This window comes from Adelges cooleyi, unplaced genomic scaffold (assembly GCF_023614345.1).
Source record: "Adelges cooleyi isolate 19-005CV unplaced genomic scaffold, UGA_ACOO_1.1 ACOO_flye_CR_arks_rails_tigmint_CR_PRNA_108, whole genome shotgun sequence".
Taxonomy (NCBI): Eukaryota; Metazoa; Arthropoda; class Insecta; order Hemiptera; family Adelgidae; genus Adelges; species Adelges cooleyi.
Genome location: NW_026095761.1, coordinates 7889142 through 7901978, shown reverse-complemented (window position 1 = coordinate 7901978; position 12837 = coordinate 7889142). Strand labels below are relative to the sequence as shown.

The following is a 12837-nucleotide window of genomic DNA, read 5'->3' as shown; positions in this document are numbered from 1 at the left end:
AGTTTGTTTATTCATTTTTGTACAAAAAAAATAACTCAATTATACTGATATATTGATGGCTCACATACACACTGGTATAATGTGCTATGGCCAGGATATAAGCGCTAAAAATGAGCTAATATAATAATAATTGGCCGGTGTATGGTATTATGCGAGAGCGGATTACACTAGGGAGGATATTTGGCGCGATTTAACACCTATACTTAAAATATATTATGAGTTAAAATGTTCTCCATTTTTTTTTTGTTGGTAATAATACAAATTGTATAGTTGTGAAAGCCTATTAACAATGGCTGTACACCACCGGTTAAGCGGTATTATAACGAAACACTTTGAACATTTGCATACTTGCCCGTTTCGTAAGGGATGGGGGGGGGGCATAGACTGTCGTAATCGTTAATACCGTTGGCGTAAAAAAAAAAATCTTCACCTTGTTTTCGGGGTGAATAACAATGTACATTATAATATATTTTATATTATTTAGATTTTTTATTCCCCGGGCAAATTTATAACCGCCGTCAAAGCAAAGAAGAAAAACTACTAATAATATTTTTCAAAAATCACTTTTCACCTGCCCGTCGACGTTATTGAGGGTTTTCTAGTTTTTTTTTTCTACCGACTGTGCGAAAAGGGGTAAACGGGCGCGCAGTTGTTTCCATAGACACAAGAAGACACTCGGTCGCGGTGAAATCATTTGAATTTTATCCTCCGGCGTCGAGAAACAATACAATATAGTAGTATAGAAAAAGCATTACAAAAAAAAAAAAAAAGGAATAAGGAAAAAAAATTATAATAATAAATCCGCGGGACGTACAATATAATAAAAAAATAATATGGAGTGGAGTAAGAAAAGAAAATACCGCACTAACGTATGGCCGTTGTGTCTTACAATTCGAATCTCATAATAATAATAATAATTTCAAAACGCGGATGCGTGTACTGTGTTCTTGCGGAATAAATTGCAGATTTTTTATAAAAGATAATCATATACATCAGCAGCCATCGTCGAGAGGTTATTATAGTTTTTTTTCCCGCCCAAAGATAATGTATTACAGGGTGATTCGCCGACTAAGGAACCGGCCAATGACAATTATTAGAATGCAAAATAAAAACAGCTCAAACGGGCGCGATTTGAATTTCCGAACGGATGTTTCTTGCATGCGATAACGACACACTGTGTCTCAGCAGGTTCACGTAACACTGGCGGCATGGGGGGGGGAAGAACCGTACCAAGGATTTTTTGACAATTTTTGCGCACTTACAATGTATTATTATTATTACTATTATTGTAAGTGCGAATTTATTATATTGTGCTAGGCGTCGTCAAACGACCTGCAGACTGAAGGCAAAGGGGTTGGGCGGGCGGACAAATCGATCAGATGAGAGACAATGCGCGTGGCGACGACCACATTCGTAGAACAGCCACATGCCATTGTGCGGATAGCATTATATTATGCACCTATATACCTATATACATATATACTATTCGTATATGTACTTAGAAGGAAAATCAATAATTACTTGGATTATTATAATGACACTTTATATTATAATATTATACACCTTTTGATTGACAACGCGAGTCGCGACACATAGTGTATAACAAACACATTACCAAGAATAATTGTTATTTCGACTAGAAGAGCAAAACAAAAATAGGTATTGTTATCGTTAAAAAAGCGTTTGAAATATACAAAAATTATTCATTTCGATATTACATATTTGGCTAAACGTCTTATCATATACCGTTTGAAGTGATCGTGTTTTTGATCCAACCGTTTATGAGATCAATCTCCCTAAATGGCGTTTTGAAAAAAAAGAAATCGTTTTGCAACAGGCGCTCCTTCACACAATATAATAATATAATTTTGCTGTTTGTGGCACATGAAACAAATTTGGCGCCCAGCCATGAGTGGCCGGTGTACGGTATTATTGCTATTATACGATCAAACCGAACGATTGATATTAATTATTGCGGTACAACTACGTTGTGGAAATTGTAAAGCGTCTGTGGACTGGATATTGTTACATTTTACGGGAACCGTGTGAATTCGTTGCGCATTGGCCACCTGTAACTCGATACACGGCCAAAAGGGTTTACCCGCCAAGTCGTCGTTGTTCCACATAAATTCCATCGGTCTTAGGTTGGACCGCATAAACGTTTCGGGATCTCGCTGACCCGCGCCTTAACGTCATATTGTGAGTAGTTAAACAAAAATTTGACTATATTATACCGGACACACACACACACACACACACACACACAATAATGGTGTTTGGTGAACGTGTGTCCCCCGGGGGCGTCCGTCATCAATTGACCCGTCGATGGTCGGGTTTCTTCTTAGCCGTGTGCCGTTAAGAAAACAGAATAGTTTCACACGTATCCGCGTAAATGCGCATTATCGCTCCTCCTGTTTAGCGGGCCTGATGGATTGAGGCCCAATAACCGGTAGGCAGAGTACATCGAGGAGATGCTGTCGAATGTATATATTACATATATACCGTCTTTTTTACTACTTGGCAATGCGACACCTTAAAAAAAAAAAAATTATATACATCTAACTTATCTCTCGGATAGGCTCACGGACATATATTATTATTATTATTTTATTTAGACGGATACACAACAAATGAAATTATTCGTTGTTTAGAAAGTGACCTCCCGTTGATGGATGTACACTACATCGAATAATAATAATAAAATATAATGATCATAATAAACTACACGATATAATAATATATATTTATGTCTAAACGGCAGACACGGCCGGCCAACCGGCTGGTTGTGCATATTTTTCACTGTTTGCACAGCAGTAGGCGCGGGTCAGCCAAAATATTATGCACAATCCATTTACATGACAATCCGAAAACCCGTCAATCTTCACCAGACTTTCGAAAAAAAGTACATATATTGAACTCGCCGTTCGCTGAACTTGTAATTTATTTTTGTATTACAATAAAATTAACGCTTATGGTTGGACCGACAAACAATACATTATATTATTACCGAAGGGCGATGACGTCATCGGTCCAAAAGATTGGTGTCTGATAAAAAACCAACTCGACAGATTAAAATATTTGTTTTTGTTCGAGTCTATTAATTACTATAAGCCGCATGCGTTTCGGCAACACTGCAAAATTATATTTTTTTTTTTTTAATATATAAAAGCCGTCATAAACGTGTTTGAACTAAGATAAAAACTGTGGTAATATAATTATTATTCCACCAAAACGCCAACGTTCACATTATCCATTATATGCAAAACCGATCCGACTTTTTGGCACTTACGGAAATAGTTGTCTGTTCTGTTCGTCCTAAAACAACGGTCGCTGTAGTATTAAAAAATCCATCCAATGTTTACCAAACACAGTGGTTTGGCGGGCAGCACAATAACAATAATACTTTGATTTTTTTTTTTTCACTGTCGATTAGTGTGCATATTTTATATAACTAGTTTTTTTCCCCGATCAATTAGCATTAATTAATGATACCGAGAGCAATCTTCAAACACCGAATAACCAATTGGAGTTTGCCGTCCGCCTATAAAGTACATATATGAATGGTCGCTGATCAATACTTAAATAATATGATTTCGAAAACGATAATTTTTTTTCTCGCTCGCGTTATGCGAATGACGCGTGAAAACAGGTTTTATTATTGTTTTATGGAAAAAAAAAACAAATTTAAGTAACATTAATCGACTTGAAAATTAATTATTGTCAGCGCACGTCCCATTACGGAAAGACAAACAAAACATTACACGTGTATAAATTAAAAATACATAATATTATACATAATAATTATTGTGTTCTTGAAATAATAATATTTTAATGGTGAGTTTGGATTTGGATTTGGCGGCGACGGCGGGAGGCCGACCCCGACCGGAACTGCTTGCTGCGGTGCATTGTGTATTTACTACTAATATTATGTGCACGTTATACTTATTTATTATATATATATACATATATATATATATATATATATATATATATATATATATATACTTGGGCACATAATCCGTCCATTATGTATACACACGGTAAAGTGCCGACCCGACAATTATCTCGGTGTATTATAATAATAATTAAAATGCGAAAACCGGGCAACGGTATAGGTAGGTACATAATAAAATATGAAAATCGTATATACAGGTAATAAACATATACTCGGTGTATATAAATTAGAATATAAGCGGCGTTCCGGTTTTTGGACAAAAAAAAAAAAATAATAATAAATAACGATAGCCATCTCGAAAGAGTGTTTTGTAGAATATTTGTTGAAACAAAACCATTTTCATTCGGAATCGGTTTGTAATAATAATCTACATACTAATTATACACGTCGTGTTACCATGTTAACTACAAGACCGAGACAATATCATTATTTATATTACAATAGTAGAGAATATTATACGATGAGAATTCTGGAACCAAGTGCAAAATTATATTGTACACACTACCATAGTGTATTATATGCAAAACTGTAGTCGAGTCGACAGTGTTCGTTTGTTGTAAGCTGTTACGTGTATTTTGGCAGCATATATTGTAAAAATAGTATTTTCACTTGTAAACACAGACTGTAAATAAGAAATAATTTGCGTACAATTTTATTTAATTACTTGTATATGTGATATAAAAAAAATACACAATAGTAATATTGGCAATTTTATCGTCATATACTAAAGAAATATAATAGGCTTGTGTATTGGCGACGGAGTATTGTGCAACACACGTGTAAGTGCGCGAAAATCACAAGCAATAATATTGGGATGGAAAAAAAAAATGCCCTTCAAATAAAAATTCGCATTGTACAGATAAAATACGATTGCGGCGGCGATTGTTGTACGTCAATTGTTTCTTTTTTGTTTTTTACATTATTCCGCGACATAATTTTTTACTTACTCCTCCCCCACCCCCGCGGTGCATTTACATTAAGTGTACACATTGTGTGCTCGATGCGAAAAAAATTATTCCGAAATAAATTTACACCAGAGCAGACAATATGACCCTCGTCGGGTTGCACAACATTACAAATAGTGGCTGTATAAGCATTAAACGAAAAAATATTGTCGAAAATTATTATTATTATTATTATTTTTTTTCAAATACATCAATAGCGTAGCGTGTTACACCACAACGACATCTCTGCAATTAATTTGACTAACCGTGACCGCTCAACACCACCATCGTGTTTTGTCATTACTTCAATATGTATACATAAAAATATGTCAATATATTATTATATATTTTATATTATAATTTATACATTTTACGAAAAAATCTACGAGCCGCCATCTTCCTTTGGTTCCGCCGTACCGTATAAATTGCATATGCCTATGGTAAAAAATCAGAAGATGGCCGCCGAGTTATTAGAGTGAACAACCCTTTCTGCGGTTCATCATCCCCGTGGCATCACGGATATTAATCAGATAGATGCCATTTGTTACACGGGTAGATCTCTATTAAAAAAATTGTCGATTCCGCAATGGTCGTGCCCGCGAAGGCTGAGTGTGCGTCGCATTATTATTCACGTAGGTTAAGCTAACCTATAGGTGTACTATATAAACACAATCATGTGATTATTTTTGTTTAAATTTTATTAATTTTTTCCCTCTACGCGCGCATTTATATTCACAAACACATTAAAATGTGTATGTACGAACGACACCACACCCATTTGGTCGTTGGCTTTCTAGAGCCGCGATTTGCACACAATGCCGTCGACGCCGTTTAATGGGCTCTCCGTCTTACTCGCGCGCCTTGTCTAACTAGTCGGGGACCGATCCTTATAGTAAAATAATAATAATAATAATAATATGTATGAAAGTATGCGCATTTTTTTCGGAACACAACATCAAAAATTCCCCGGACGTCTCGTCCAAACGCGCAGTGGGTCGCGCCCGACGGTCTTGTTATAATAATCATAATTGTTATACACACACACACACAAGATAATAATTACACCGGAGTCGTCTCAGTCAGCGTTATTGTCAACTATACACCTATATTACATACAGCGCACGTTTAGTGTCTATAAGGTTGTGTTTGATTTTTATTGAAAAAAAAAAAAATATCCAAGGCGCGGTTGCAATTATAATTAAGTATTTAAAAGTAGTATATGCGCCGAGAAAACGAGCGCAAGCACACAGAGTATATATTCGCCAAACGAATGCAAGTCTTGACGTTCTGTTATGCAAGGCATGATAAGAAATTATTAGTGTCTCACTACGGGGCGGTCTCGGAAGGGTCGATATAGTGTCTGACGGTATATAATATAACAGAAAAATATATTGTTTTTTCGATGCAGACACCGTTTTTTAATCCATTAACCGCGGCGGAGGACCCGGCTCCTTTTGAAGAAAAACACACACTCTGCGGTTTAACAAATTTTGAATATGTAATATATTATTTACCTTTTGGGTAGGCGACGGAGGTGCCGAGTTGGCCGGGCTGGACCTAGGGCTGGGAGAAGCCGTGCTGGCCGGCTTTTGTGCGGCTTGCAACAGCGGTAGACCCAGTGCCGGGTACAGGCCAACTCCTCTGGCGGCCAAAGATTCCAGTATGCGTCCTGAAACAAAAAGTAAAAAAATATTATTATTTTGATGTATAGTAGAGGTATAGATAACGGCTGTTATAAAACAGTAGTGTGGGTATATACGGCATATAGCCGTAGCATTAGTCATTGTGTCACAGTCGAACGTGAATTAAGGTAAACGAAAATGAAAATAAGAAATAAAATCGTGAACGCCGCCTCGCGGTAGCTACACATACATGATATGTAGATAAAGTGAAGACGCCTTTGGGGCAACTGTTGTGTGTACCTGTCAAGCGTGTAGCGGTTGCAGAGATAAGCATTTTCATATAATATTATAATGTAATATTTTGTTCCATCGGTCGATGTCGTACCCGAAAAACGCCACAGGCTCGCGCAATGGTAGGCAATGTACCTATTTATCATACGTTATATGCTATAATGAAAATGTGGTTCTTATTATATTATTATTATTGTTGTTTTTTTATCCGTTTTTATTTATCTTATTTGAATAATAATACAACAAACACACACACACAAGCGTGTATATTCTTAATTCTTTCTTTTGGCAGAAATCGTGAAGTGAATATTTTTCCACCGTCGCCACGAGTCGTGTGCAATCAAGACACACAAAAAAGAAAAAATTAAAATTAAAAAAAAAAGCGGACCGTTTTTTTGACGTATCTAGAACAAACTGCAAAACGTGACTTAACACACACATTGAATTTGACGATAACACGTTGTCGCCGCCAAAAAGCCAAACTGGATGCGATGCTGTTTAAATAATATATATATTAATAATACTGTAATGCCACTACCCAAAGAAAAAGATGTCTATATAAAGTATAGCAAAAAAAAAAAAAGAAACCGCCAAATATGTATAATCGTCCAATGGGTTTTTATTAATTTGATTAGTATTTTTTTATTGGTTACAACTTGATACAGTTTACGCCATAATTTATATCACATTACCGGTATATCACTCTTATAAATAGGACTTTTTTTTTTGTCTTTTTTAACAATATTATAATATATTAGACCTTTTTATTTTTTTTTGCCGCAGACAACTGCGATGAAATTTATAACATGCATTTCGCCGCCTATGTTCGCGTGGACGAGTTCAATCCGTTTTCCATTGTGATCCGAGGACCCGTAAAAGTGGAGCACAATGCGATTGTAATGCGACACTATTGGATAGGAATAATAATAATAATAAAAAAGTAAAAAAAAAATGGAAAATTTCGAGTGTTTCGGTTATTTCGTTCCCGTCATTACCGTCTTAATCCACACACTGTACACATCATATTATAACTATATATAGTTTTTTTATGCCTATATATTACAAACGGGGCGCCTCGTATATAGACCCTCGACCCCCGGTGTCACACACTTGTCCCCCCTAAATATATATATATATTTTTTTTTACCCAAAAAAATTCACCGAACGACCGAGGGATTCCGTAAAATGGGTAAATATTATTTGCGGTGGAAACTGTTAATAACCGTACACACACACGCGGGCATTCCCCTCGGCCCCGGCTTGGCAGTTTGATATCCTCATTATTATATTACACACACACACACACACATATGCGGGGAGATCAATTGAACAGGTTAAAAGCTATATAAACGAGAGGTTTTTTTTTTATCCTGGGACCGGGAGAATTTTTTTTTATGTTTTTTATATCATAAGGGGACTAATGGATGACATCCTATTTTGTTCCCACCGTGGTGTGCGCTGTGCCGGCGTATTGTGCACCGCGTGCTCGCTTTCTTGGCCGTCGCTTAACCCTGCGGAATATATGATTTTGCGAAAAACTACCAAGCGCAGCTGACAAGATACCTATTGTCAGCAACTCGGCTGGATACTTTTGCGTTTAAACGCGATTTGACAATAAAAAACTGTTCAGAATAAGGATACGGCGAAGATGATAGAGTTAGATTGCGTGTGAACGGGGACGATGATTTTTTTATTTTTCTCAAAAGTCCTTCAATCGACAAAAAGATTAACGGCCTGCGCGCGCACACACACTGTTAAAAGTTTCTCCCTTATAAATATAATAATACATTTAAACAACAACCGACGATTTTCCCTCCATATAAGATATATTCTAGCAACTGATTTCGCATTCAAAGACAAAGGTGAACGAACTACTAATATGCCTATATTTCACTAAGGGATTCGGATAATATCATTAAATTTTTAGGCAGGCGTTATAGGCTAAAACGGCATGCATCCGTTTCGCTATTAGTGGAACTCGACGTGTCTAGGAATAACAATCGACTTGAGCTGTTTATATTAATAATAATAAATTCCTGTAGGTGTCTACTACTGCGGGAAAGTGTTAAGTTTTTTCGGTAACGCGACTTACGGTCGAATTGACTTATGTTGTGTGTTCAAAGATAGGCGCCACTGGAATTTCAGTGTGGAAAAACGACCAACGGGCAATGCTGGGTTATATTGATGAATAATAATATTATTATGTTACACTTGTTGTACATAGGTGTAACGTTATTTTATATACTGATTATTAACGCTGCCGACTATGATGCGGTCGAAATGAAACATTTTCCACATGAGCGACTAGCACGCGTAGGAAGTACCAGAGTTTTATTTTATTTTTTTATACTCCTCTAACAATGAACAAACCGTCCAACCGAATACGGCTTTACCCGCGTACTTACATTACACACATTTACTTAGAAAGTACACTAGCGCACCGTTTGGGTAACACAAGTCGCCGTCATCGCCTCGTTCTACTCCACGTCCGAAAAATCACACAAAAAATACACTTTCAATAGCTTCTCATAATAGGTAAGGTTATTTTCAAAATATAAAGGGGTGGGGTGGGTTATATTCGCCAGTCCTAAGTTGTCCTACGCGCGACGGCCGGTCTCTGCTTTCTTTTCGCCTTTTGTGCACAATATTATACATTTGTATTTTTTCGTGGGTCGTTTATTATTTCCCTTATAAGTGTACTATATAAATTTATATTATTATGTTAATATACACATCTGTATATTTTTACATGACGATACGCTCGCGCGTCCTGCACGTGTTCGTGTATTTTCTCAAAAGAGTATTAACAAAAAAAAAAAACCTAAGAAATAAACGTGCCCTCGTTGCGTTGGTATTCTGTAAATAATAATAAAAATAATAAAAAAAACATGGCTCACACTCGTCAGCAAACGCCATATTTGGTAGATCAAAATATATATTAATATAATGCTGTATTGATCCAAGTGACGTAAGCGCTTTTTTTAAGAGAGAAATATAAATCAAAATTCGAACGGTCCCAGTGATTCACTGTGTACACACAACGTGCCAGGTCCAGCCATGATAGATCAGTCGTGATACCATTTGTTTACAAACTTCAAAAACACAATAACGCATATAGAGTAACATAAAACCGTTGCCGGATTGCATTTATCTGCTTCTACGAATTGCACACACACACACACATACACACAGATCTATTGCCTAATTGGTCCTTCCTTTTTTATACCGGTACACATAATATCTTGAGTTTCAAAAAGTACTTAGGTCTTAGTATTAACTTAGTATTAACAAGAAATAGGCAGCCGGACCAGAGTCTAGTCGATTGCTGTGTAAGATTTTCACACTTGTGAGCAGAGAAACAAATATTTTTAAATTAAACGTCTTGCGACCCATTTTTTGGAGGCTATGCTAACCGACGCTGTCTTGTGATAATATGCTCGTTGCCGTTGAACAAAAATCGAAAACAAAAGGGTTTTTTTCCAGTTGGAAATCTGATTACACACACAAACGTCGAGCAGCAGCAGCAGCAGCTGTATGTGCCCGAGTTTTTTAACCCTAAATAACGAATATCCCGGGGAAGGGGTTACGGCGGGTACACGGCGAGTTCCCAGGGAATCGAAAGGATTAAATAATGGGGTGAAAAAATCGTATACGAAAATACGTTTTCAAGTGTTTTCCACTGCTACTGTGCAAAAAAAACGTATTCACCTGGGCCCAGCTGGCAGTATGGCAAGTATAGACTCTTTTGCCTTATACTCGGCGGGGGGTTCTTTTCTACAACATCTGCAGCGGCTCGTCATCAAAAGTATACATAAATATTATGATGTCTGAGATGATCAACATCTCGTATTACAACACGAGACATTTTTCAGCCGAAAGTTTTTTGACTCGCCGACATCATTAAATTGTTATTATACATTTATACAAGCTGCACACGGTGCGAACGCCGGATAGCCACAGTGTATACACACAAACATACACACACAATTATTACTATTATAAACCGCGCGTTACTACACTAATCGCAGCTAACATTAACACACCATGTACGTGTACCGCGTTTGTTTTGTTTGTAAAACCGATGCCAAACGACATAAGCGTTATTTGACGACGGCATGCGCCGGCCAACACATGAATTAGGTGCAACTTTTTGAAAACGCATTATACATGAAAAAAAAAAACCGTGGGAAACCAGCCATATATTTTTACATTAGTATTGCGGAGTCGGATCGGCACGAAAATGGGTTAATAGTTTAACCAAAATCGAACCCCCTCCCCCAAATATAAGCTCGAGCGTGTGATCCATGTACATGCTTGAAATCAAAACTAGTTTTATACGAATCGGTCGAGCGACTTGTAAGTATTAGGTATTATCCAAAACCGCGATCGGCTTATAATATATACATCCTACCTTTACAATAAGATAATATAGATGTAATTACAGATCTAACCGCGTCGATCTAGGCCGGTTTAATAAATAATCTCAACCGGCACGCCACGGACGTGCTTCGATACTTATAACGGACTCGAGACCCGTATTGGGGGAAGGCGAGTATACTTATATGATCAATTTGCCAACCGTTGACGTGGAATTTTCGTGCGACAAAACACAGGAATAATATATAATAAATAGGTATGTGATATGAAAAATGTATAAACGATAGTTGGAGGTCGCACATTGTGATTTATCAGTGTGTGCAAGTGTTCATTAGAGAATCCCGAAGAAAGTCCAACGACCCAGAGGAGACGGAAAACATATTACTATATACAAACTGCGGCCAAAAGATAGGTAGGTAAGTACTACGCGGTGTGTATTGTGTGAGATCATTTTTCATATGGGCTTCCATATCGCGATCCTCTTTGTTCAATTTATCACGGATCAAGTGGCCAACAGAAGAATGTCAAACGGTCGGCCATAATTCCGTACCGGCTTCTCCCTTGTGTACATTTATATACACTTTCTAGCTGTAATGACTAAATGTTGTCGCGTTCTCAGAATTTTACGGGAAAGCCTTACTTAAAGTATCTATCTCTCGGCTTGATTTATCTATTTGCTTTTCGTTTTGAACAACAATAATGTAGCAAATGTCGGTGTTACAGATTATGCGTGATATAGTTATTATAATAGTATAATATACAGATTGTTTATCCGACATCATGATGTTTGAGCCACGTCCGGTCTACCGGTATCGGTTTACTTGAAATACTTAGGCCCAAGTCCAACGGGCAGACTTGTTACGTAAAACCCATTGCACGCTTTTGAAAAAAAGGTTTCACGAGAAACCCTTTAAAAAATAAATAAATTGTGTCCAAAACGACACAAAGGGTTAGGGCAGGCAATTTGCAAGCGAAAAAACCGCATTGACGAAACCTTATAGAAACAGTTCATGTACTATTTGCAATAAATCCTATTACCGTTTGTGCACCGTCGAGGGTGACCGTTGCAGCAAAACTGCAGTATTGTGCGCCGCAAACTCCTCGACAAGGGTCGTTCGTCAATCGTTCAAGTACATAATATAATATATACTGTACCACGGTATACTCTCGAGAATCGAAATCCAAAATTAATGCGCAGAGCAACAACAGAATATCACAAGACAGTATATTATAAAGTTATAAATTCACACTCACACACACACTGGCTGGCTGGCAATGGGCGATAAAACGAAAATAAGTACTAGTGGCTTGTTTCTGTAGTCTGGTGAAAACAAAAGAAGTAGTCTCGTCCGGGTGGTGGTGCACGGTATTTTTTTTTTTTTAGGAACAATTAAAAACCAGCAGAGAAACGGACGCGGCGCAGACGAGGTGGACGTGTAGGAGGGATGGATGGTGGTGGTGAACGCATAAACAAGGGGAAATAGTCAATAAAATGCACCCCGGAATATAATAGAAAAACGCGTCTGTCCGTCTGGGACAGTTAAAGCTATATCGTAAAAGTTTCGCGTATCGCGTCATAAAACCCCGCAAGGCGGGGGCCAATATGGTCTCGTTTTCTTAAGCAAATTTCCCCCACAAACCTAACCCT

At 37.3% G+C, this 12837-nt stretch overlaps 1 protein-coding gene across 3 annotated transcripts in view; it reads right to left on the bottom strand.

Annotated features, from left to right (window-relative positions):
- The window catches only part of LOC126847383 (zinc finger protein castor homolog 1-like), a 51481-nt gene that overhangs the window by 21335 nt on the left and 17309 nt on the right, over positions 1–12837 (bottom strand). For all 3 annotated transcript variants that reach the window (XM_050587558.1, XM_050587556.1, XM_050587557.1), the window contains exon 3: positions 6414–6568. In XM_050587558.1, coding sequence (XP_050443515.1) covers positions 6414–6568 — 155 coding nt within the window. The remainder of the gene's footprint in view (positions 1–6413; positions 6569–12837) is intronic.